This window comes from Candoia aspera, chromosome 7, assembly GCF_035149785.1.
Source record: "Candoia aspera isolate rCanAsp1 chromosome 7, rCanAsp1.hap2, whole genome shotgun sequence".
NCBI classification, from domain to species: domain Eukaryota; kingdom Metazoa; phylum Chordata; class Lepidosauria; order Squamata; family Boidae; genus Candoia; species Candoia aspera.
In genome coordinates, this window is record NC_086159.1 from 6,363,769 (window position 1) to 6,391,330 (window position 27,562).

General features: G+C 44.0%; 2 protein-coding genes across 2 annotated transcripts in view; both read right to left on the reverse strand.

The window, feature by feature from the left end:
• LOC134501276 (plexin-A4) overlaps nucleotides 1–10,351 on the reverse strand; it is a 65,776-nt gene extending 55,425 nt beyond the window's left edge. The window contains exons 1-5 of the mRNA XM_063308929.1: nucleotides 10,118–10,351; nucleotides 9,565–9,711; nucleotides 8,553–8,787; nucleotides 7,510–7,652; nucleotides 592–860 (exon numbers count right to left, since the gene is read on the reverse strand). Coding sequence (XP_063164999.1) covers nucleotides 592–860; nucleotides 7,510–7,652; nucleotides 8,553–8,787; nucleotides 9,565–9,711; nucleotides 10,118–10,330 — 1,007 coding nt within the window. The 5' untranslated portion in view covers nucleotides 10,331–10,351. The remainder of the gene's footprint in view (nucleotides 1–591; nucleotides 861–7,509; nucleotides 7,653–8,552; nucleotides 8,788–9,564; nucleotides 9,712–10,117) is intronic.
• Nucleotides 10,352–26,565: 16,214 nt separating this feature from the next.
• Nucleotides 26,566–27,562, reverse strand: part of LOC134501192 (plexin-A4-like) — a 51,929-nt gene continuing 50,932 nt past the window's right edge. Inside the window, exon 8 of the mRNA XM_063308800.1 lies at nucleotides 26,566–26,721. Within this exon, the coding sequence (XP_063164870.1) occupies nucleotides 26,566–26,721 (156 nt within the window). The remainder of the gene's footprint in view (nucleotides 26,722–27,562) is intronic.

The window sequence follows — 27,562 nt, forward strand, 5'->3', positions numbered from 1 at the left end:
GAACTACAAAACTACAAACGCATGGGAAGCGATCCCGTCTTTGAGTACAGGTAGTCCTTACTTAATGGCCACAATAGGGACCGGAAAACTGGCTATTAAGTGGTACAGTCATTAAGTGAGTCACCTCATGACCGGACCCAATTTTACAACCATTTTTATGACGGTCATTAAGTGAATCACTGCGGTCATTAAGCAAATGCCAGAAACTGGCAAAAAAGGTAGCGAATCGTGTGGCTGCAGGACGCTGCAACTGGTTGTAAATGCGAGCTGGCTGCCAACTGCCTGAATTGCGAACACATGACTGCGGGGGTGGTGTGGCATTTTGCGACAGTCATAAGTGTGAGTACAGGTTGGAAAGCACTTTTTCTGAGGTTGTCGTAACTTCAGACCATTGTTAAATGAACGGCTGTTAAGCAGGAATACCGGTAATTGAATTTGAGTTTATGCTTCAACCTCATTTGAGATGTTTGTTCTGCTCTCAATCTTTTGATCCAAGACTCAGCTATTTTCTGGACCATTCACCAACCATGGTGGCTCTAGGCTGGAGAAGGACACATGGTCCTGGCTAGCAGGACCCGCTGTAATGCTTACCTCCGAAGTAATAACTTGGGGTGATTTTTGCTCTCCAGGTTCTTGTCAATGAGGTCGGCAAGGAGTTGCTTGAGGACATCGGTGGCGTACTCCAGCTTGCTCTGCAGCACAGTCATAATGAGGGACGCCACATTGCCACGGTCTCGCATGGAGAAGCTGCGCTGAGACTCCAGGGTGCGGATGAAGGAGAGGAGGAAGGCCTTGTTGTTGATGAGCTGTGCAAAAAGCTTGAGGCCCTTCTCTACCCGTTCTTGCCGATACCCAGGAACCTGTCCAAAATAGAAAGGATCCAAAACTACTTATCCCATGAAAGTTTCTACAAGAAGTCTCTTCTCCTAACCAGGGCCCTTCAGAGATGTTGGATTTCAAGCCCCAGGCCATTTATGCAAACACACCTAATTTATACTTCCCATACATATACACCAAGTATATATACAAAATATACACACTAGGCACTGTGTAATATACGGCAGATCAGGAGTTCTACAAAAATAGATCATGGGGCATATTGCCAGGTTCTCCACCTGCCATCTAAAACTGAAAGTGGTTCTCTTCCAAGCACAATTCACACAGAGTTCTCTTTAGCAAGATTTATTAAGGTGGAGGGACAGATTTACAATAATTTCAGCAACTGAATTATTATCGTTTGTTAATTTGATTACATACCATCAAGTCCTTCAGCAAAGGATCATTACCTTGTTGTGGTGCTGGAGCTTGAGCACCTCAATGACGCCATGAACTAAACCCTGAAGGGCCACCCAAGACGGGAAGGTCATGACAGAGAGGTCAGACTAAATGCAATCCCTGGGGAAGGTAATGGCAACCCACCCCAGTATTCTTGCCGTGAAAACCAAATGGGTCAGAACGAGGCGTATTGTCCAGTAGGTGCTGCAGATCCTCATAGAACTGATCTACTTCAGCTTTTTCAGCATCTGTGGTTGGGCCATATATTTGGATCGCTGTGATGTTAGATGGCTTGCTCTGAATTCGAATTGAGATCATTCTATCATTTTTTGGATTGTATCCAAGCACTGCTTTAGCCACTTTACTATTAATTATGAAGGCTACTCCATTTCTTCTGTGGTCCTCTTGTCCACAGTAGTAGATCTGGTGGTCATCTGATGTAAAGTGGCCCATTCCAGTCCATTTCAGTTCACTGATGCCCAAAATGTCTATCTTTAATCTTGACATCTCACCAATAACCACATCCAATTTACCCTGGCTCATAGATCTTACATTCCAGGTTCCAATGGTGTGTTGATCCTTAGAACATCGGATTCGCCGTTCACCACCAGCACCGTCGGCCGCTAGCCGTCCTTTCGGCTTTGAGCTAGCTGCATCATCACGTCTGGGGCTAGTTGAACTCATCCTCTGTTCCTCCCCAGTAGCATTTTGACCATCTTCCACCTGGGGGTCTCATCTTCCGATGGTATACCGACATATCTCTGATTGTACTGATCCATTTAGTTTTCACAGCAAGAATACTGGGATGGGTTGCCATTACCTTCCCCAGGGATCGCATTTAGTCTGACCTCTCTGTCATGACCTTCCTGTCTTGGGTGGCCCTTCACGGTTTAGCTCATGGCATCATTGAGGTGCTCAAGCTCCAGCACCATGACAAGGTAACGATCCTTTGTTGAAGACAGTGTAGGATACACACTTGAATTACATGTTACGTAACAATAAGCATTATTGTTTAGATTTGTCAGGGCTTTTGGCATAAAATTGCTTAATTAAATCAGGAGCATGAACATGATGGCTGGCCACCCATTCGTTGCTGCTTTTTGGAAAATGTTTCCACTGGATCAGGAATTGGAGCTCCCCTCTGACTTTATGTGCATCCAAAATTTCCTGAACTTCAAAATGTTGTTCTCCCTCGATCATTATGGGCCTTGGCGGAGGGGAGTCAGGGTGCCATTCAGCTGAGCTCTTCACTGGTCTCAAGAGGTTGCAATGAAAGACAGGGTGGATTCTTTTCATGTTCTTAGGAAGTTGTAATTGCACAGTCACAGGATTTATTATTTTGGTTATAGGAAATAGCCCCACAAATTTAGGACCTAACTTCTTTGATGGTTGCACTGATTTCAGAAATTTGGTATAGATACACTGTGTCTCCCACTTTTATTGACCATTTAGGTGATCTTTTATGATCTGCAATTTTTTTGTAACTCTCTTTCATCTCTTCCAAAGCTTTCTGAATTACTGGCCAGGTTCCATTTATTTCCTTAACCCATTCTCCCAAAGAAACCACTGTAGAGGGCTCCTGAGGTAATTCTGGGAATGCAGTGAACTCTTGCCCACTTACTAGTTGAAATGGAGATAAGCCAGTGCTTTGGTTACAGCGTTATTGTACACCTAGGCTGACCATGCATCCGGTTTTGAACGGGACAGTCCCGTTTTTTTAACATTTCCAGACTGTCCCGTCATTTTAATATAAATGTCCATTTTGTCCCATTTTCTTAAAAACCTTACTTAAAAATTTGAAAGTTCCCATGAACCTGTCAGAATGCAGTCTGACTTTGAGTGGAAGGAGCGGGAGCTCAGCAGAAATGGCAGGAAAAATGCCGCAGAGCTCAACCCGGCGGGAAACCTAAAAAGAAAAAAACAGGATCAGCTGATAGGTGGTGATCAGAGGGCAAGCCAATTGGCTCCTGCCTTGAAACGGCGGGAAGAAAAGAATGTAAAAGCATAGCCAGAGGAGGAACGGCTTGTCAGGAACAACCGTTCACTAGACTCTCCAGCCCAGCCTTGCCTCTCGCAAATGAAGGACTCCGAAGATTCCCAGCCTGAGAAAACTGGAGAAGTTCCTGCCTGCTGATCCAGCCCATTGCCCAGCCCTGCCCCATTTTGCCATCCCAATGTCCCGTTTTTGTCTCAAGGAAATATGGTCAGCCTATGTACACCACTTCTGCGAATGGCAAGAGGTCTACCCAGTCATCCTGTTGGTAGTTTATGTTGTTGTTGTTCAGTTGTCAGGTTGTGTCTGACTCTTCATGACCCCATGGACCATAGCATGCCAGGCCTTCCTGCCCTTCACTGTCTCCCGGAGTTTACTCAGATTCATGTTCATTGCATCGGTGATGCTATCTAACCATCTCATCCTCTGCTGTCCCCTTCTCCTTTTGCCTTCAGTCTTTCCTAGCATCAGGGTCTTTTCCAGTGGTAGTTTATGTAGCATTGCTCAATAGTGGCATTCAATTGTTCAGTGGCTCTCTCCATTTCCAGATGATGACTCAAACTCAGAGCCTGCTCAGTCCCAATTAATTTTAAAAAAGTTTTCCAGAACTTAGACGTGAACTGAACCTGGCAATCACTCACTATATGCTTAGGAACCCCGTGTAATCTGTAAACATGTTGAATAAATAGTCTAGCAAGCTGCCCAGCCGTTGGAAGCATGGCACATGGTACAAAGTGAGCTTGCTTGGAAAATAGGTCAGTTACCACCCAAATGACCATTTTCTTTTTGTTTTCCGGCAGTTCCACAATGAAGCCCATGGCAATTTGCTTCCATGGCTTTGTTGGATCTGCTACATTTTGCAGGAGTCCCTGGGGTTTCCCCCCTTTACTTTTTGCCGATGCACACACAGGGCAACTGGCCACGTATTCCTTTACATCTCTCCTGATGGTAGGCCACCAGAACTGTCTACGTAGCAAGTGCAGTGTCTTTACAAATCCAAAATGCCCACCTGTTTTTGCATCATGGCTTCTCTCTAGAACATCTTTTCAGAACACTTTGAGGATGTACAATCTTCCCCCAGCCCACCAAAATCCATCTTTTTCTACCAGTGAACTTTTGTTCTCTTGTAGCCATACATCTTTTGCTAACTCAGATTTTAGTTCCTGTTGTAAATCACCCTTTACAAATTCCACCCCCTCAGTCAGTTTGCTCCAGGTGACTGCCGTCAGCCTTAATTGGTTGGCTGTGATGACCATATCCACCACCTCTTCCTTTTGACTTTTATGCTGGGGCAAACAGGACAACACATCAGCCAGGAAGTTTTTCCCTCCTGGTAGGTATTTCAGCATAAAATTGAAATGGCTGAAAAACTGAGCCCACCGAATCTCTTTGGGATTTAGCTTCCTCAGTGTTTTTAGTGCCTCTAAATTCTTGTGGTCTGTCCATAACTCAAAGGGGTGCCATGCCCCTTCCAACAAATGCCTCCAAGTGACCAATGCCCATTTCACTGCAAATGCTTCCTTCTCCCATACATGCTACCTTCATTCAGTTTCTGTCATGAGTACTGATGGTGAGCAGGAGGGGGCCTCTATCCAGGGGGGAAAACGCATGCATAGTACTGAGGAGTTAAGCAGCCATTCAAAGAGACACAGATCAGACCCGCCTTAACCTTTGGGGTTTATCTGTCTGGGTTTTTCCCACGCTTCTTCAGTTTGTTAGGATTTTCTGTCTAATGTAGCAGTAATAAAGCACTAGAGACCTATTCCTTGTCTCAGTGTGGTTCCTGGCTGTTAGGACAGTTTCTGTGAATTTACAGAAAAGGTATGTGCAAGAGTGCAAAGCCCCGTCCTTACTTTTCTGCAATAAAACCTCCCCATTGCCACATCAGATGCATCTACTTGAATTATTAGGGGCTCTAAAGGATCAGGATGCTTCAATATCGGCTCAGCGGTAAACAGCCCTTTTAAATGATCAAAAACCACCTGGCACTCCTCTGTCCATTCTAGTACTGCTCCAGGGTTTTTTGCTTTCCTGGATTCACCTTTCCCTTTTGTCTTCAACAAATCGGTCAGGGGCAGGGCAATCAGGGCAAAGTTAGGTATGAATTGCTGATAGAAGTTGGCAAACCCGAGGAAGCTCTGTAATTGCCTCCGGGTTCGTGGGGCTTCCCAAGCTACAATGTTGTGGACTTTCAAGGGGTCCATTTCAATGCCCCTACTGAATACTCTGTATCCTAAATAATCAAACTACTCTTTATGGAATTCACATTTTGAAAGCTTGGCATACAACTGAGCATCCCACAACCTTTTCAACACCCACCTGACCAATTTCACATGGTCCTCCATATTTTCTGAATATATCAGTATATCATCCAGGTATACTAATACTCTTCATGCAGAATTTCATTTATTAAGTACATAAAGACTCCAGCCACCCCTTTCAATCTGAAGGGCATTACTAAAACTTAAAAACTCCCAAATGGACAATTAAAAGCGTCCATTTTAACGCTTCATCTTAAAATTCTGCCATTCATCTTCCTCCTGAATTTGTACCCTGTACAAAGGGTACAAGCTTCCCTTAGATCCAGCTTCATAAAAATTTTCCCTTTCGACAAATGGGTGAGCATATCTTTCATTAGAGGTAAAGGATATTTATTCTCTGTGCAGATGGCACTTAAACCTCTATAACCTGTAGAAGTTTAGAGAGCCAAGACTTAGCCATCTTTCTTCATCCGGAATAGCACAGGTGCTGCCATCGGTGAAGTGGCAGGCCTAATGAAACCCCATTCCAAATTCTTATCAATGAACTCCCTTAAGGCATCCAGCTCTCTAAGGGACATTGCATACATTTTAGTCTTAGGCAACTTAGAACCTGGCTCGATCTCTATGGCACAGTCAGTCTTTCAATGAGGGGGAAGTTGGTTAGACTCTGTTTCCCCAAATACTTCCTTTAGATCTCTGTATTGCTCCAGGATTAAATCTTCCTCTATCACAACTGGTTGATCTCCTACCCATTGGAGATGCCATGAGTCCCGATTTGGGGCCCACTGTCTTGTGTTTTAGCCTGGGCAAAACCTATCTCTGAATTTTAGACTTCCGGACACCCAGTCTATTTGGGGGTTTCTCTGTGTCAGCCAGGGTAGCCCTAAAATCAAGGAATGGTTCACGATGGGAACCACTAAAAATCTCAGTCTCTTTATGAGTCCCAAATCCCATTTTCAAGTCTTCAGTGTAAAACTCCACTGGGCCCCCTTTTGCCTTGGACCCATCAAGTTGAGTAAAGACTATAGGGTCCTTGAGTCTCTCTACTTCAGTCCCAAACCAGTTACTATTGCTGGATGTATTGAACACCTTGTACACCCAGAGTCCAGCATTGCTTCTAAGTCTGCACTTCACACTTGAATCATAAGCCCTTCTTCATGTGGTGATCCTTTTCCTCTTCCCAGGACTTGTGAGGTGCTTTCTTCTCAGCACTTGTTGCAGCTGGAGTTGGTTTCCTTCCTGCTGCCTGAATTCGCATCTGCTTCCAGAGGTGAAGTCTTGTGTTCTCCACCTTCCCAGCAAGACAAATCCACTCCTTCAACATACTGGGATCCCCTCTGGACAGGCATCCCTCCAGGATTTCAGGCTGCAGGCCCACTGTGTTTGTCTGATCGTGGATTCTGACAGTGTGCAAATTTCACTGAATCTTCAGACCCATTGGGATAGGATGTGAAGAGTCAAACTGCCATGGTAACTTGTTTTGAAAGGGTAGTTCGATCTTCAAAGTTGCACAGAGTCTTATTAAAACAGTAAGAGTTCTTCTCTCATAAAATCTATCTTTTTAAGATTCTGGAATGGGCATACCAATTCTACATTACCCCATAAGGAGAGGTTCTACATAGCAGTTTGTCGGAAGTCCATGGACTTTTAGGGAAACATTTTTCTAGGCATGGACAAATCTGATTTTCATTCATTTCTTGTGAATTTTTGACTGCATTTTGTCCAGTGTATGCCTATCCACATACCTTTTTACTTAATGTGGGCTTTTTGAGTTTTTTTTTTTAAATTATAAAGTGCATTCCAAAATTTGCAAAGCGTTCGCATGTGTTCTCCAGTGTCCTTATAGCCTTGATGCGGACAGTTGAATAGGTCTGAAAGTTCAGCCAAACAACCTATATACTTACCTTTCTAGTTGGTTGGTTGGCTGGCTGATTTTTAAGGCCTTCCCTGCAGCAATTTCCTTCCATCCCAAGTTCTTACCTCCAGATCCCTTAGTACTGGATGATCTTCAATGCCAGGAAAAAGGACTCTCATTGTATATGTCCGATAATCCAGAAATGGTATTCCTGCTCCATCCAAATCACTTGTCAGCTCATGGATATCCGTCTGCAGCTCTGCAAAAGCTGGGATTGGGGGGAAGGGATGGTTTAAAAAAAAGGATGAACCATTCAAAGGAAAATATTCTATATGCAGGTAGAAGATCCAAGATACTGCACTGTATGGAGATCTGGCCAGAATTATCCAACTTCAACAATTCACTGGTTGCATTCACATAGCTTACTTAACCTGAATGAACCTATTTTCTGGGTTCAGGGACAATACTGCAAACCATTAAAAAAAAACCAGACTGGTTTGCACAACACATTCGCCTGGAGGGAAACCTAACCCTAGTGAGCACTCTAGCAAGTTACTTGACTGCATCTGCTAGATCTTGTCTTGTCCTAGTTAAGTGTGTTGTGAGGATGCAGCCAGTATAAAGCATTTCCTAACCTCTTGCTTCTTCCTCAATAGATCTCTTCCATTTCCCACCTGCTGGGCTCTCAAACAGGTAATTCCTATTTCAGCCACAGGGAAAACAGAGGTCTCAAGTCTTCTAGGCAGTGTCATTTTCAAGACCTTTCAGCCTTACCCAATCCATTCAACACCTCCTAGTCTCCTATTTTTCCATAGGCATGTCTGCCTCCATCCTCACTTCTCCAATAACTGAGCAATTGTAATGGTATATGGGAATGACCTTGGGTGATTGGGGGAAGAACTGCAGATGAGGCAACGGTTAGATAAGCAGCTGAGCCCACTGAAGGAATGGGAAAGGTGTGGCAAACATCTCAGAGGGGACCCTCCCTAGTTACTTTGGCTGTAAAGGCAAGCGGGGAGAGAGGTACTTCCAGACTTGCAAGATTCTGTTAATGTAACCTTACAGTAAAGTAGAATTAGCTCATCTGAGCATCCTTCCTGTCTGGACTACCTCACAAGGCTGACAGCAATTCATCTAAAGCCTTGGTAATCCCTTTGGCTGGTAGTACCTTCCTTGCACTCCAAAGCCACCCTAGATTCCAGATTGTCCATCTGCATCTGCAGCCTCTTCAGGGTGAGATCACTTTCCCGAGACTTCCGCTTGTAGGCGATCAGGACGGCAACGATGAAGATGATGAGGAGGCCACCAGCCACGGCAATGCTGACAATTGCAGGCAGGCTGAGAGGGCTGTCTGAGGAGATGTTCACCATGCCTGGGGAGAACTCCATGCCTCCTACACGAGCCTATGGAGAGATCAAGGCACTAAGCTAACTTGCTAAGTTCAAGACACACTTCTCTAGCATTCTCAACTCCTCGTGAAAGATGAAGTCACTAGATTTCATGGTTCTAAGGGGTAATGGAAAGAACGTGGGAAACTTGCAGCTGAAATCTCGGAATCCAGAGGATTGATGATTGAAGTGGGGCTCTTCCCATTACTAGCAACATAGGAATAAGTGAGGAAGAATAGAATAATAAATTATGCAAAAAAAGAGGAATACAGGTAGTCCTCACTTAGCAAACATTTGTTTAGCGATGGTTTGGACTTATGACAGTGCTGAAAAAACCGACTTATGACCGGTCTTCACACTCATGACAGTCACAGCATCCTCGCGGTCACATGATCGTGATTCAGGTGCTTGGCAGCCAGTTTGCATTTATGACTGTCACAGTGTCCCGTGGTCATGTGATCATTTTTGACCTTCCCAGACAGCTTCTGGCAAGCAAAATCAATGGGGAGCCACGTGGCTCGCTTTACAACCATGTTGTTCACTTAATGACTGTGGTAATTCACTTAACAGCCACCACAGAAAAGCTTGTAAAATTGGGTCGGATTCGCTTAATGACCACCTCGCCTAGCAACCGAAATTCCGGTCCCAATTGTGGTCGCTAAGCGAGGACTACCCATAAGGTAAATTTGTTCTCATTGCATTGGAACACTGCACTCAAGGTTGCGAGGCAGGAGTGTTTTTTTCAGGAGGCGAATAGCCTTTGCCCCACTGCATGCAGGCGCGATTCCTTACCGTGACTTTATGTCGTCCTGTAAGATTTGGGGATTCGCACAACAGTTGCACATCTGAGACGGTGACCACACAGGGCTTCTCCCCAATCAGCACTGTGTAATTCAGCTTTGCATTTCCTCCTGCTACCGGTGGCGTTAGGTTCTTCCCCTAGGGCAAGAGAAACCAGATGGATGGACACGCTGCATCCCGGAGTCAAAGGAAATTGGAAGAAGGGGGTAGCTTCCTATGCCCCCCTCAGAATAAACTTTGGAATGGCAGCTTAGAACTGACAGTGTTTCAGACCCTCCAGCAAGAACTAGCATTTCCTGTTGAAAGGAGACATACAAAACCACTCCTGGTTTCAATAAGCATCTACTGGTTTCCCCACAAAAGTCCAGTGAGTCCACTGGAGTTGGGCGGCCAATAAATTTAAATAAATAAATAAATAGAAATAAAAGATGGGGAGAAGCAAATTCCCCCCAACTTACTGTTTTTTCTACCAGCTTGGGCAGAATTTGCTCGCTGTGAAAGATTTGGAAAGGACTTGCATATTGCATCATCCTTCCCCCCATACCTTGAGTATCACAGGTGTTCCTGGTTTCAGTTCCAAAATCCCGGGGGGACTGAAAGCCTCAAAGACAGGGTTTGGATAGTAGGTGAAGTTGGTCTTGTTGAGGATCAGCAAGGAGTAGACATTGTCCAAGATGAAGCCAAACTCATCTGGTCGTTCCATGAGATCAGACTGGTTACTAGGGTCAACTGTTAATGCGGGAGCTTGGCAGACCATTTCGGTCTCATTCTGAACTTCACAGACCTGAAATAGAGAGCAAGGAAGGTTGAAGAGCAATCCGATTCATCATGGCATCCAACTTTAGGAAACACAAATGTATGGCATCCATATCTACAATTGGCACTGCAGAGAGGGGGAACCATTCCCAAATCTGCACAAATATTCGAAGGGAACCTTTGGGCTGTTATTGAATACCTGGCCTTCCTTGGAATAAGCCCCACTGAATTCAGTAGGTTTTCTTTGAGGGATACAAGTAGTTTATGATCTGGCTAAATCAACCTTTGATGAGTCTTCTCATGTTCACATTAATGCCTTTTGTCAGCAAAGAGACTGACTGTTGCGCAAAAAAACCAAACAAACTTGTCCCTTGAATTAAAATTAATTATAACCAAAATACTTTCTTGTAGAAGCAACAAAACAGATGGAATTTGAACCAGTTTTCAATCTAAATTGTCTCTCCCAAGGTCTTAATGTCCCGTATTGACTGCAAATTTCAAAACAGGTCTCCTGAGCATGAAATGGATTATTTCAATTATTCAATTATTCTGGAAGTCAAGGAATAATATGAAGGAGGAGGCGGAAGGTAAGAAGATTAAGCTCCTCTGACAGGTGGCTTAAGATGCACATCTCTCAAGAATGAATCCTGTTGGAGAGGAACCTCCTTAAGCATTCAGACTGGGAATACAAGTTAGCTCCATGCATCCGTCCTCCGTCTATGAGTTGGAAGCAAAGTTCTGCAGTCCAACAGCCCCTCCATACAGGTGTCCCATGCGATGTTGACCTCTGGAAATGTCAACCCTTCCAGGTAAACCAGACAGGAAACATGACTAGATGAGCTAATTCTACTTTATTGTAAGGTTACATAAGAGAATCTTGCAAGTCTGAAAGTACAAATCTCCCACCCTCCCTATTTATCGCTTGAGTGGTCAAGGAGGGTCTTTCCTAAATTTCTTCTTTAGACCCTTACGCTCTCTCGGACTCCCTTTCCTTTCATCTGATCGTTCCCTAGGTAGCATCTCTTCCCTCTGTTTTCCAAGGTCACCCTCACATTCCATCACAGGAAAAGCCTTCCTGCTGAAGATATTTGCCCCAACTCATGGACTCATTACTTACAATGTAGGTAATGTCAAAAGGGAGCAGTGTTAGCAAGTGACCGCCTTCTTACCATGAGTAATTGAAGCCCCACAGAGGGTGAAAACTCCCTAGGCAATGGCCAGGAGAAGACACAAAATTCCCTGAGACAATCGATCCCCCACATTTTTTAGCCATTGTGCATCCTCTTTTCCACATCACACTCACATTGATGTGTTCTTTCCCACCATACTTGGCCCGGATCTGAGGGTTCTGGATGAGATCCAAGTTCGTGCCCCAAACTGTAACAGGTGTGTTTCCACTGATGGACAAACAAGCAGAATAAAAAAGGCAAAATTAGCAGGAATCTTACAATCCATCCCCGTGGACGCTTCTCAGGGTGAAGCTAGCAACTTCGAATTCAGAGGGGAAATCTGTGTGTGCAAATGAAACAAAGCAACAAATGAAATTCTGGCCAGCTGCTCAAAATCGGTCAACTGTAAGTCTCATCCATCGGTTTGCACAAGTAGAGTTAATTCAACAGCTTCCAAATGGTGATGGTACTATTGATTTATGCATTCATTTTCAATCTGACCTATGAGCATGCAGACCATTGAAAGCAGGCCAAATATGTCAACTGATTTGGAGCAACTGGCCAGAATAATTTCATTTGTTGCTTTGTTTCATTTGCACACACAAATTTGACCATTAGGTAAAGTCCAGGAGAAGAGTCCAGCAGGTCACCCAAGCTGGAGGAGATGTAGCCAGGCCACTCAAGGCCAGCTGCCTGGAATTGAACCAAGAGGCCCAAAGGTAAGATGGGTTGAGAACTGGGGTATGGGTGCAGCATAATTGGCTAAGAAAGCTGGGGTGCAAATACTCAGTACATGAGTACCCAATACTCAGCTGTGAGTGATTGTTTGGAGCAGTGTTTTCCAACCTTGGCAACTTTAAGACATGTGGAAGCATGGCTGGCTGGGGAATTCTGGGGGTTGAAGTCCACATGACTTAAAGTTGCCAAGGTTGGAAAACACTTGTTTCGAGGAAAGTTATGCACTTGAATTTTGATGAGTTGATTGAATTTCTTGGGTAGGAATGGGGCTATGTGATAGCACGTTACAAGGACAGCTGAAGGAAGCTGCAACTGGTTGGGATCCTGATAAAGAAGGGACCATGATAATAAAAGGATGTTCAGGGTTTGCTGAAGTCTGCAAAAGTTTTAACTGATACAAAACAAATATGGCAATGAATTTGCTGAACACTGGGGACTTGACCAAATTGGAAAATTTGGTGCAATCCTGTCCCTCAAGAGCAACTGCTTTCTAACAACTCCCTTTTTGCTAAATTACATAAATAAAGCATAGACTTGAATTTATTCCACTATGATCACCATAATCTGTCCTCTTAACAATTGAAAGCTGCTTTAGAGGTTTTTTTTTTAAATAAATGCATCCCCAAATCTGTTAAACTAGTGGGAATGAAGAAATTTTTTTAGCTCTGAGATATAATTAGAGATGGAGAGATGTGTGAATTTCACTTTATCTCTGCTTCTCATTTTCTCTCCATCTTACCTTCATTCCATCCCATCTCTGTATCATTTTGCACAATGTTTTAGAAGCCCCCCCATTCATCTGCATTTTTATGCACACTTTCCTAATATATGCAGTTTTTCAAGCTGTTTCTACTTACAGAATGCTCCTTGTATATTTTTTACTAATATATGCAAGGGTTGGAATGTAACTGTTCTCAGAATTTCACACCTCCGCTCAAAAACTCTCAAGATGAATTTTAAAATGTGTATTTTGAAATCAGTTTGGATCAAACCTGCATATGCAAATCCTGAAGTATTTTTTAAATGCAAATTAATACAATAAAGAGACAGAACAGACCTGGGGACGAGCACCTGTAAAAATATCATGGATTGGGAGAAAAAAATGACTTCTCCATTCATATGCCTTCCATTGACAGGATGAGTTTTTATTTCAAATCCCAAGAACTGTGTAGGTATGTTGATGTTGTCACTGGTTGGTGTAATACACTAGCTAGGAATGAAAAGAGAGCCAGTTTGGTGTAGCGGTTAAGGCCGCAGGCTAGAAACTGGAAGGCCGTGAGTTCTAGTCCTGCCTTGGGCACAAAGCCAGCTGGGTGATCTTGGGCCAGACCCTCTCCTTCAGCCCTCAGAAGAAGAAGGCCAGGGCAAACCCCTTCTGAAAATGCTGCTTAGAAAACTGCAGAGAAATGTCCATGCACTGACAGCCAGTTTGGTCTACTGGTGAAGGTGCTGGACTAGAAACTAGGAACTAGGAATCCATGATCTAGCCTGCCTTAGGGACAAAGCCAGCTGGGGGATCTTGGGCCAGACCCTCTCTCTCAGCCCTCGGAAGAAGAAGGCCAGGGCAAACCCCTTCTGAAAATGCTGCTTAGAAAACTGCAGAGAAACGTCCATGCACTGACAGCCAGTTTGGTCTACTGGTGAAGGTGCTGGACTAGAAACTAGGAACTAGGAATCCATGATCTAGCCGGCCTTAGGGACAAAGCCAGCTAGGTGATTTTGGGCCAGTCCTGTACTGCACTCAATATGCCAACAAATCTGGAAAACTCAACAGCGGCCACAGGATTGGAAAAGGTCAGTTTACGTCCCAATTCCAAAGAAGGGCAGTGCCAAAGAGTGTTCAAACTACCGTACAATTGTGCTCATTTCACAGGCTAGCAAGGTCATGCTCAAAAGCCTACAAGCTCGGCTTCAGCAGTATGTGAACCAAGAACCGAGTACCCCTTCCACGTGAAGACTGAATGAGATACAGCCATCTGGACTTTATTTTTATTTATAGTATTAATAATATGTAATTCTATAATGTGTTTTATATATTTATTATTTTACTGAGTATTTTGTTGTAAACCGCCCAGAGTCCCTCCGGTGGGAGGTGACAAATTTGATAAATAAATAAATAAACAAACTACCAGAAGTACAAGCTGGGTTTTGAAGACGCAGAGGAACTAGAGACCAAATTGCCAACGTTCGCTGGATTGTGGAGAAAGCAAGAGAGTTCCAGAAAAACATCTACTTCTGCTTCGTTGACTACGCTAAAGCCTTTGATTGTGTGGATCACAACAAACTGGCAAATTCTTAAGGAGATGGGAGTACCAGACCACCTTACCTGTCTCCTGAGAAACCTCTATGCAGGCCAAGAAGCAAGTTAGAACCGGACATGGAACAACCGATTGGTTCAAAATTGGGAAAGGAGTATGACAAGGCTGTATATTGTCACCCTGCTTATTTAACCTATATGCAGAGTACCTCATGAGAAATGTCGGGCTGGATGAATCACAAGCCGGAATTATGATTGCCGGAAGAAATATCAACAACCTCAGATATGCAGATGATACCACCCTAATGGCAGAAAGTGAAGAGGAACTAAAGAGCCTCTGATGAGGGTGAAAAAGGAGAGTGCAAAAGCTGGCTTGAAACTCAACATTAAACAAACTAAGATCATGGCATCTGGCCCCATCACTTCCTGGCAAATCAAAGGGGAAGAATTGGAAGCAGTGACTGATTTTATTTTCTTGGGCTCCAAGATTACTGCAGACAGTGACTGCAGCCATGAAATTAAAAGACGCTTGATCCTTGGGAGGAAAGCTATGGCAAACCTAGACAGCATATTAAAAAGCAGAGACGTCACCTTGTCGGCAAAGGTCCATATAATCAAAGCTATGGTTTTCCCAGTGGTGGTGTATGGTGGTGAGAGTTGGATCATAAGGAAGGCTGAGCAATGAAGAATTGACGCTTTCGAACTGTGGTGCTGGAGAAGACTCTTGAGAGTCCCTTGGACTGCAAGGAGGTCAAATCAGTCAACCCTACAGGAAATCAACCCTGACTGCTCATTGGAAGGACAGATACTGAAGCTGAAGCTCAAATACTTTGGCCACCTAATGTGGAGGGAGGACTCACTAGAAAAGACCCTGATGCTGAGAAAGACTGAAGGCAAAAGGAGAAAGGGACGGCAGAGGATGAGGTGGTTAGATAGCATCACCAATGCAATGAACATGAATTTGAGTAAACTCCGGGAGACAGCGCAGGAAAGGAAGGCCTGGCGTGCTATGGTCCATAGGGTCATGAAGGGTTGGACATGACCTAACGACTGAACAACAACAACCTGCTCTCTCAGGAAGAAGGAGCAGAAAGAGAAGGAGAAGGAGAAATTGAGGTGGTGCTGGTGCTGGTGCTGGTGGTGAAATGGGGGTGGGGGTGGTGGTGATGGAGGAGGAGGAGGAGGAGGAGAATAAAGAAGAGAGAAGGAGAAGGTGAAGGGCAAACCACTTCTGAAAATGCTGCCATGAAAACTGCAGAGACTTGACTTGTGGCAAATACATGGACAACACTGACAAGGAGGTAGAGGAGGAGTCCTAGGTAGAATCCCAATCTTACTTCCTGTCAGTCTGGACAGATACTACCAGAATAAATTCTAGATGGCATCTGTTCTCACCCAGAAGAAACAAATCCACAGGAGGGATGATTGGGTTGTACATCAGAACCTTCCCAAGATGGTTGAGAAGTGCGGGTGTGTTTTGACACCATGAGGTGAAATGGGCTACTAACACACTAGCACCAGGTATCAAGACACCCATGTGTAAGGGCAGAGTTTGCTTCAGGACATCACCGCACGCATCACCATTTTCACTTCATCGTGGTTTGCTGTGGAGGCCTATGTGCCTGGCCAGTCCAAGAAGTGTTGCATGATCACATGGCTTGTACAGGAAGAACCCAGAAACTAGTTTCTTCAAAGAACTTGTAGCTGCTATAAAGCAACCACCCTCCCCATTTAAACATTGGGGGGAAAAAGAGAAGACTTCTCTTGTCCACATCCCAAAGTTTCCACAGTCAGAAGATGACTTAGAGATCTGTAGACCTGAATCTTTTTCTAAAAAAAAAAAAATTAAAATCCCTCAAGCTTTATATACCTATATAGATTTTGGTTTCAGGGGGAGGATTTGGCAACTACGTAGAAGTACAGACATATCCTTCCTCATGACATCTTTACCTGACAATGCTCCATTCGGGCTCAATTCTCAAAATGGTTGGATCCTCCACGTATTTAAACTTCAGCTCTTTGTGCATTTTAGCCTTCCCGAGCTCCTTGTGCAACGTGGCCTTGTCCACCTTCACAGATACATCCACCGTGTTCTTCTCCAAGACATTACCAAAAGCTGTGGTATTGCAGATAATGTATTCTGCAGTTCTCCTGTCAGGAAGAAGCAAGAAGATAAATCAGGCCAGGCTTAGATAATGTCCAGAGAAGGTCTTCAACCTTCAATGTTTTAGCTAATATTTTTGCTGACGGAAGCTACTATTATAGAGGACTGGAAGAATTCTGAACTTTGGACAATCCTTCCCTTAAGCAATTGGAATTTGAAATTAAATATTGTAATCATCTGTTATGAATCAAACGATATGGTTTGCTTTTTTTCTGGGTAAAAACCTTCACACTTGCCAGACCGAGTTTCCTTTGAAGTTTAATAGTGCTGTTTCTTTTTCAAATCACTACCAGCCGCTGAAACGGTGTTTCCCTGGGTAACAAAGGGTCAAAATGAACCCGATATGTTTTTTTTTAAGTGCACCCCCCTTTTTTTTCTTTTGAAACAGAGGCAGCCAAGTGGAACACTTACCTGGAACATGCATCGGCGTTGAATGTGGGGCCGATTTTCCCCCAAAACATCTTCCCTCCATCTGATTTGTCCCCAAACATACCATTTAATTTAATCTACAATTCAATTTGATCTGGGTGAGGCAGTGTGGTTCTGTCCCAAAGAGGTGCTTTATATGGGGGTGGACAATGTGATTCTCCTTGCTGAGGTGAGGAGATGACACTTCTATCTTTGGTGAGGTCCTTCAGATGACTCAAAGCTTTGATAGGCAAATCCAACATTTCCAGCAACTGTCTAAAAGCACTGGTGAGTTTTCTGCTCATGTAGTGCAGGGAGCTAGAGCTCCTACTGTTCTGTCAGAATTAATCCCCCTCCCCCCCCAAAAAAGCAATGAAGTAGCATCTCTTGGATATTCAAAACAGGGCAGCTGTGTTGCTTCATGAAGCATCGTCAAGCTAAGGCATCCATTGGAGCACCCCAGAGCCCTATGTTTGATGCAAGCAGTATCTCTGGGGGCATTTAAGCTAGGGAGAATACAAGTCAGGAACCTGAACTGTCTGAGGGATGCGTGTATCGAAATCTGCAAGGTGGCAGGTGCAGCAACGCCACGCTTGCCTTCTTGCAGATTTTGACAGCCCCCTGTGGATGCCCCAGGCCTCAAGTGACTGCTTTCTACAAAGTGTCAATAAGCGTAGTTAACCCAGAGGATAGTTTATTGAGCCTCTCCGAGCCTCTGCCATTATTTTTTGCTTCTCTTCGTGGCTGACATCAATGCTTTGCCCATTAGCACAGAAATGGGTAGAAGAGCCATGCTATCTAAGGTGGCAAAAATCAGGAGTCTGGTAGCATTTTTTCCAACTAACAGTTTTTATGAAAAGGCTGAAGCTTTTGGGAGCGGCAGCTGACTTCATCAGATGCACACAGCGGCAGTACAGCTCATTAGGTGGAAATGGGGCTCCCAGACTCCTTCTGAATTCTGCTAGGAAAGGTAATTCAGATGACCAAGCTATACCAGCCAAATTATGCCCACAAAGAGTCACATTCTCTACCAGCTGCTTCGCAATTCTTGAGTTACAAAATTGCTGATTTATGGCCTCCCTCATTCCCCTGCAGGCAAAGCTCACTGAACCTCACCAGTGGAAAAGACAAGGGTATTCTCCAAACATTACGGAAACGGTACTTCCTGCATTCAGGTTTTTGCCCGTGATCGTGACTTGTGTACCACCCGATACTGGTCCTTGCTTTGGACGGAGATCAGAAAGAGACAGCATCTGAAAAGGAAGGGAGAAAGAAAGATGATTCAAAGCAGAATTGAATGGAATAGCAACAAGCTGAAAGGGTAACAGTGGCTGGATGAAAATATGGCCAGAGGTTGCTCACTCAGAGGAGGCCAGATTTGAGCTAACATTGCTGGAAAGCTTTTTTAAGTAACACTGGAAAGTGCAGTAGACACTTGGCTCATCGAAGAAATGTGACTGTCTTCACACAACACACTTAACCCAATCCCAGGTTTGCAGTTGTCCAATATGCAAGACTTGGTTACCTTTAATTTTAATTAACTTTTTTCTTGCATAGTAGCTTAGGATATCGGCTGAATCCAGCCCAGTTAGTTAGTTTCCAGTTCAACACGTTGCATGAACCCAGAAAATGAATTAATTCAGTAGCAAGTTATTCTAGTTCATGCAAATGAGCATTGTATGGAAGGAAGGAAGGAAGGAAGGAAGGAAGGAAGGAAGGAAGGAAGGAAGGAAGGAAGGAAGGAAGGAAGGAAGGAAGGAAGGAAGGCACATAGATAGACATACAGAGCTAGACCAGGCTAAATCCTGCTTTGCTATTGAAACAATCTGAATGCTTGATAATGGTTGGATGGATGCATTTACCCTGATTTCTCTCCCTCCCTCTCCCTATCTCTCTCTCTCACACATACACACACATGATTTTTCATTTTCATGAATCCAACCCCAAAGCCACCTTGTGCTTCCACTGCAGAGAAAAAACTTGGAGAAACATGTCATTCTCAATAAACAAATAAAGCAAATCCTGCATTCTTCTCTTCCTCCCTGCCTTTCAGCCCATCAAGATAAAACCCATCTTATTTGAAAAGGAAACCTATCACCACGATCCTGAAGAACAGTGAGACATCCTCCGTCTTTCAGGGAGAAATCTGGAGTTGCATTTCTTCTTTCATTAGCATTTTAATAGAAAAACTTTTCCGCTGGGCCCCACGTGAAACGCCGTCACCTGCATTTAAATGAAGGGTTTTCTACCCTCCCCATTTTCTCCCCACTTCTCTTCAACGACTTTTAAAAATGTTGGCAAAAAAGGCTGAAACTCTGATAAATGAGTGGGTAGAATGAAGCCGGATGCACTCTTGACCCCACTAAACCAGGGTTTCTCAACCAGGGTTCTGTGGCACCCTCGGGTTCCACAAGAGGTCCCTAGGGGTTCCCTGGGAGATCACGATTTATTTAAAAATATATTTCAAATTCAGGCAACTTCACATTAAAGAGGTAGGTTTCATTCTTTATTTTCAGTTTAAGCACACTGTTAATGCATCTATACAGGCCTACCCAGGAAGCGAATGTAATAATTTTGTAACTTCTGGCCTCTATTTGAGCCTGAATGTGCAAGGGTTCCCCAAGGCCTGAAAGATATTTCAAGGGTTCCTCCAGGGCCAAAAGGTTGAGGAAGGCTGACTTAAACTGTTTTCTCAACTGCCCAGTCCTTGCTTATTCTGAATCTCCCGGTGGTCTGGGGATTAATTTTCTATCTCTATTTAAGGAGAGCTTAAATAGAATTCAACTTCAGATCATGCAAGGGGCAAATGTGGGCATTTTGCTCTATGATATGCCATGGTGGGTGCCCATAATGATGTCTAGCTGACATGGGAAACGGATGTGAGTTATACTTCCTCCCTAAACTTTACAAGGTGATCCAGAATACATGTATGTGTTTTTGGAAATGTCTCTTATGTTCATAGAAGTTCCTAGTTTAGAATTCCATGAATTCAGAAAATGGGCCTGTTCAGGAACCTAATCAGACAGTCCGGTGTGCAAACAGTCATTGACTATTAAAGCTTGGGCTGCATTAGGAAAAAGATTATACAAGATTATTGTGGTTTAATGTTGCTACGGCTGCAACATTTCAGCTCTTCATGGAAGCTGCCCCAAATTGGAACAAAATCTACTAAGTTACCGTCCGAGCACAAATATTTGATACTGCGTTTCGTCTTCCTCCCTCCCTCCCTTCCCATCCCTTCTGCCTCTTGTCTTTTAGCCCCCAAACCCAGCACTATCTTTATTTCTGATCTTTGCACGCTTCCTCGTCAGTCTTTATTGGCAGGCACTCAGGTGAACAACTGCTACAAATAAAGTAAAATAAATAATACTCATTTCTAGTCCCGAGAGGGTCTACGAATTTCCAGAGGTGTTATAATCATAATACAAAAACTATCATCATCTCATTTACAGGCATGTGGTATGTTGCAGTAGTCTATTAATGATTCACAGCTGCCTTAACAAATTTTAGATGGTATTATTCACAGAGGGAGAAAGCGTGTGTGAGGGGGAATGAGGAATCAGCTGTATAAACTATTTGTGACTCTTTTTAAAAAAAAATTATTCTTGGTTTCTTGCACCCTTGCTGGAGGTGGTCAGGATCTGAAGCGGTAATCTAAAGAAGGAAAAATCTTTTCTCCCCAATTAGACCATGGTTTTTTGGAATCTTCTCCCTGCCCTACAACCTTAGATGCTGTAATCACCCCTAGCCAGAAAAATCAGTGCTGGCAATCAAACCGTTGTCTCCAACAAGCTTCTTCAAAAACAGACTTCTACTGCAAATTAATGCTGATTTAAGTTAAGTGAAGTTTTCCCAGGTCTGGGGAAATGACTTTGCTAGATGTCCCTCTCTTCCTCTCTCTGAGCCAAGGGAGGGGTCTTTACAATAAATTTAAGTCTGTGGGGTTATGCTTGGAACAAGTGATAACGCTGACTAAAGGCCCATAAGTAGTCTTTAGTTAAGGGCAATGCATTAGGAACGTGTAAATGGCTTTGCTGGTTGAGGCCAACACCGTCGCAGTCCAATGTTTCTCACAGCCAGATGCCTCTGATGTGCTCAACAGCTGGAGACAGGCCTCCTTTCCATGGTTGTCCCCCTGGAACTAATATGTGGAGTTAATGTTGGAGGCACCCAACCGGGAGGTAGCACTGAACCTTCAAGACTTGAGCCCTTGATAAGCCTATCTTCCCTAAGAGTATCCAATCTCCCTTTCCCCTTTTAAAGCCATTTGAGAATGTGGTCATCACAACATCTTGCAGCAATGAGTTCCCCAGGTTATTAATGGACTGGGTGAAAAAGTGCTTGTGCCTCTCCACATTTCTTGCATCATCTTGATTGGATAGACCTCTCTGGCACCTCCTACCTTCACTCCAAATAGAGTCTCTCTAGCCGTGGCATTTTTGGGGACACCCCTTGTGGCCACCACTGAAACCAGGCCAGGGAGGGCTGGAAGATGCCCCACCTCTTTTGGAATTCGGCCCATTTGGAGTTTGGCGTTGCAGTTGCACACTGCAGAAATTAGAGGGGGGATCTTGAGGAACAATTTCATCTGGCTTCTGGAGAGACATTGATCAAGATGGCAACAGCAGATGTTGTTCTTTGCTTTAAAAAAGTACCACTTTTGAGTGCACGGATGCCCCTTTTCTGCCATATAACTGTCCCCCAAGCTGGATTTCTTTTTCTCTTGGCAGCTAGAGAAAAAGAAGTCCAGCTTGGGGGACAGTTCCCTGGAAAGCTAGAAGAGGGGGTAGATGAAATTCTTGCTTGGGGCTCCTGTGTGGAAGGAGGGAGGGAGGGAAACAGGGGAGGGAGGGAGGGAGGGAGGGGAGGGGAGGGAGAGATGGAAACCGGGAAGGAAGGAAGGAAGGAAGGAAGGAAGGAAGGAAGGAAGGAAGGAAGGAAGGAAGGAAGGAAGGAAGGAAGGAAGGGGGGAGGGGAGGGGAGGGGAGGGGAGGGGAAAAAAGAGAAGGAGGAAGGAAGGAAGGAGAGAAGGAAAGGAAAGGAAAGGAAAGGAAAGGAAAGGAGGGAGGGAGGGGAGGGGAAAAAAGAGAAGGAAAGAAGGAAGGAGAAAAGGAAAGGAAAGGATTCAGTTACCTACCGCACCAGCAAACAATGTTCCTAAAATAATCAAATGGCCCCCCATGAACAAAGGAGACCAATTCCAACCCTCCTTTTCACCCCTCTTTATCACACTGTGTTGTCTGAAATAAATGAGATTGACAAGCAGTCTTTGGGCATCTAAGGACCTTTTTTAAATGATTTTTTTCCCAAGTCTATATTATAGATTGAGAAGATGAAGCCGTATGTTTTTATATGGTCTACGTTAAAAATACATTGAAGGACTGAGCTAGCTGTGTATCAATCTTACATGGATTTTTTACTTTTTCCTTTCTAAAAAAACATTTATTTAATCACTACATATTATGGTATTGTCAGTGTTGTATTGTTTCTGTTTCTTAATTTTCACTAATGGGATAGTAGATGGCTAAATGCACCAAAGAGCCAACTGTATTAGCCTGTTGCAACAATATGAACAAACAAGGCGCAATCTTACAGCTACGCAGCACCAGCAGAGCTGGAGATCCCTGGTTGGCAGGACTCGATACTCAGGGAGAAAGACGGGGATAGCAGGGAGAGAAAAAAGATGCAAACTCATCTAGAGGCAGTGGGTACCACAAGCCCATTACATACCGGGCATTTCCTTGGCTGGAGTGGAAGGCGGATAATAACCTAATCAGAGAGACTTGCTCGTTAGAAACACTCATGCCCACATGACTCGGTTAATGAAGGGTTGCCAGGAAGGTCTAACTAGTCACGTGCATTTGCAAAATGTTCTGCCTCTAGGAAATTCCAGATCTTTAATTGGGGGTACCATTTTTACCAAAGGAAGGAAGGAGGAGGAGAAGGAAAAGCAAGGGAAGGAAGAAGGAGAAGGAAGGAAGGAAGGAGGCGGAGGAGGAGGAGGAGTAGAAGGACCACACAGGTCTCCCTGGTCACACATTATCCCCCTGCTGAGATTGAGGTGGGCTCAGTGGTCTCTGAAATTCCCCACCAATTTAGTGGGCAGAGAAAGCAACTGGAGATTTCTCCAAACTTTTCCAGGGAAACAAGAAATCCCCCAAGGTTTCTTAAGGGCAGGATATCCCCTTCTGCAGTCCCTCTGTGAACCGTTCTTCCAGATATCTTCCTTTGGAGGTTAACAGAAACATGACACAGCAGAGATGCTGGGGATGACTGGGTGAGAAGCCAGAATATTCAGATATGCCCTTTGGCAGCCTCGTCACAAAGCAAGTGCAGGAACATCTTATTCCGCTCCTGAGAGATTCTCTTCTTGGAAAGAATTTCCAAGGAGATGCATTTCCATCAAGCCAAATGAGAACTGGTAGTAAAAACGTACAGTTGAATTTCTCTATTTAGCACTAAGCTAAGCCAGGGTTTCACCATAGCTACTTTTGCTTTTCTAACACACCTAAATCCAGAAACATCTACCAGGGAGGCAAACTGGGGCAAATGATGACAACAACCTCACGCCACACTGGCACAAGCACTGCCCCTTTTGTACAAGCACTGTGATGTCACACACATGTACAGAAGAGGCAGGGTTGTGTTGCCATTTGGATGAAAGCATCAGATCTGCAATGTCAGAACTCCCAAATTTACCTCCACATTTTCCAATTCTTTGGATTTGATTCCAACAACCTGCTTTGGAGAGCATGAAGGTACCTCTTGTGGGCCACTCTTTAAAGCATCTGAGTTTTTTCTGGGTTCTGTGCACTCTCTGAGAAGGACATGGCTGCTTTAAAGGTTACCTGGGCTCTGAAGCACAGACTTACCGTAAAGTAATAGAACTGGGAAGATTTCGCCATGAATTCTGGCTTGCATTCAGCCACACAAATGTCCACATTTCCAGCATGCTGGCTGAGTTTCGCTTCGCCCATCTCGCACACAATTCTAGAAGGAAAGCAGAGACGCTGAAAGGCCGAGCATCAGCTTTTCCTCTGGTCAGCCCCCTAGTAGTATCCAAAGCTAAATTCACAAATGTATATCCTCTTGCCCTGCTTTGTTTTAATCAGCAGGTTAAGGAAGGCCCTCTTTGATGCCTCTTATCCTCTTTCTAACCCTCTCTTGATTTAGGAAGGGGCTGTCTAACTGTTCATGACATAATGACAGAAGGTCCACCTGATCTTGTTGGGCACAGTTTGGCAAAGGTCCATCCTCTTTCCCAAGCTCAGAGAATTCCACTCCATACTCCCAGCTCTACCAAAATGATATTCTGCCTTTTGTAGATCCAAAACTGGAGAAAACTGTTGTTGCTAAGAACAAGGATTCCCAAATGGCAAAGACCTCCCACCCTTGTGGAGAAATGTTAGGAGAGATGGGAACTCCCCAGACTGGGGGGTAGCTCCCTTCGCATCCTCTTGCCTTTGAGATAGAACTCTTTGCCACAAATCAGAAACCACAAAATTTCTCAGCCTGAAATGCAACAGGTGGCTTCTAACAACAACCCAGCTGGTCCAAGCAAAGGAATTGTGGTCAAGCTGGGAGGATCAGCTGAACCTTAGCTGGAGCAAAGAGGTTTCAGCACACAATTTGCAGCATTCCGCACACAAATTGTGACACTGAAATGCAAATTTTGCCCTTTGTTCCCTTGGAGCCACCCATGAGAAAGATAATTTGTTCTTTGTCTTGCATAAACCAGATCTCTGTTGTCATTCTACGTTATTACATATAAAAATACATATATTTTAATACAATCTGTGATAAATAGTGAGATAAATTACAGGGTGACCCTTGAGACAGCTACAAAGAGGGACCCTTTTAAATTTTGGGCTATCAAACTAAGGACAACATTAGCAACTTAACCTGGAATAGCTGAATTATTCTGCTTATATTTTTGATAGTTGATTATTCTTTCATAGTTTAAATTTTCCTTCTCCTTTTATGTAATATGACCAATATTGTTTTTGGTCATATTTTGTACTGTTGTGTTCTAGGTCTTTTGACTGTAATAAATCTAATTCATTTTTCTTCATTGTTCTTTCATTATTCCCTTCGCTGTGTAGGTTGTGGTGTCCTGCAATTATGTATTTTAAGTCTTCCTTTTTCTGGCCAAAGTGGAGATAAGGAACATCAGCTTGCCCGTCAACAGTTAAGGAAGTTTCAGGAAGAACTAGAGGCAGAACATGATATGTTTTTTTTTCTGCAATCTAATTGGAGAAAGCCAGATTTTAGTACCCTTTTACCAAGCTCACAACCACGTGATTTTATCTGATGGATTTCATCTCCCCAGAAAGCCCATGTTCCCATTCAAACTGCAACCCACCCAATGGTGTTGGTGGCCCTCCTCAACCAGCCAAAGCTCAGATATTTGGACTGCAGGCCCATAATTTCTAATCCTTGCAAGCACACTGCATTTTCAGGTGACAAGATTTCCAGTCCAGTACATCTGGAGGGCACCAAGTTGACGAAGGTGCTTCCCTTTCACCTAATTTCAGAGCTCAGTGGCCTGAGACGGACAAAAAATGATGGATGAAGAACCAAGTTCTCCTGTTTGAGCAAAAGATGCAGATAGGCTGAGATGCTTCTGTGCTTTGCCCTGAGCAGCAGGCGGAATGGTTTTTATGTTTTCAGAGCTGGGGGGAGCTTTGTCCTTAAAAATTGGTTGTTATCTGATACCACCTAAACTCAAAATTGCCTCTTGAGTCATCTTGGCACTGACTTGGAATTGCAGGGTTTAAACATCTGGCTTCCTTTTTGGGGGGGATTTCAGGTTTCTTCCCCATTTCTCTTCCTTTTTTAAAAAAAAAATCTAATGAAAGGTTCTCCAGAGCTTGCAAACTCTTTTGCATCATTCATACAACAGACCTAATTGTACAGTCTTGTTCTTAACCCAGGTTACAGAGATGGGGATGTACGCCGCTTAGACTTGTTTGCAGCCAGAGTGCCTTACAAACCCAGTTAAGGTAAAAATAATAAGTTAATTTTGCTTGACTCTACAGAGACCCTGGATAATTTTGAAAGAGCAGGGACTGATCCAAGTTAGAAAATGGCTGTTGGTGGTTAAAAAAGATTACAAATAAATAAATACATGGATGGTTGGATAGGAGAATGGATGGATGGATAGGAGAATGGATGGATGGATGGATGGATGGATGGGAGAATGGGAGAATGGATGGATGGGTGGGTGGGTGAGTGGATGAAGGATTGGGAACCAGCAGAAAATTCTAGAACTATTGATTAGATTGGGAAGCCAGTCAAACTAACCAAGAACCTTAGAGGAAGGCAATGGCAAGCTATTTTGATATTGTTGCCAAGAAAACAGCACAGACCCTTCTACAGAGCCACCAGGAATCAAGCTCAACTCAGGGGGACTCTCTTTGGCTTGCAAGTCAAGAGACCTTTACATTCCCATCCTTGGACCCAGAGCTTTTCCTTGATAGTTTTTGCCCTGCAGACCTTACTTACTGCTCAGCTGGGATATATCCATCCACCAAGGGAACGCACTCCACGCCAGCAACTTTGACGTGGGATGCAATGTCCCGGAATTCAAGACCTAGATTTTCTCCCCGGATGGTCACTCTGGTCCCTCCTTCACGAGGTCCTCTCACTGGACTTATCTAAGAAAACAAAGCTCTGGTTAGGAAAAGTTAAAAAGATGAAAGAAAATCAAAACCACACCCTGCTTGCTCGTTTTTAACTGATACCTTCTTTCCTTCCAAAATACCCATCCTGACTTACTCCTCAAAACAAAACAGCCCCCATTCTTCCTATTTATTTTCTATGAGTTTTCATCAGCTATGATTTACCTCTGGTTATCTCCAGTGGAATCTGGGCAGAACCAGCTCTGGAGATGGGAGTGGCCATGTGTGTTATAAGTTACTTGTGTGAGTGTGCCTGTGTGCAGAGGTGGTCAAAAAAGTCAAGATGGTGCCTGACCTTGTGTGATCAAAACTCTGCCTCCTTTTTATGTGTGTTGCACCCGGCTGTGTGTGTCTTTGAGAAAGAGTAAGAAAGCAACAATACCTGTGAACCATAGCAATGAACAGAATACCTGTGCATATTTATGCTCCAAGTTCCTGGTACAGTAGATCAGTGTGCAACAGAGTGCAAGAACAATATTATCCTTGGTTAGCATTTAAATTGACAGTTGCAATCAGGTCTGGCCATGCACAGAAAGGCCCAATGTGACGTATGCTCCAAGCCTCCATGGAAACTCAAGGCCCTGTTAGGTGCACCAGTAATATTGAAGCAGAGAAGAGCACAGCAGAGGAAGCTAATGGAGGTTGTAATTACAGCATAGATAAGCGTGTTTTCCCAAGATTGTTGCTATAAACCAGTGTTTCTCAACCTCGGCAACTTGAAGATGTGTGGACTTCAACTCCCAGAATTCCCCAGTCAGCATGCTGGCTGGGAATTCTAGGAGCTGAACTCCACACAACTTCAAGTTGCCGAGGTTGA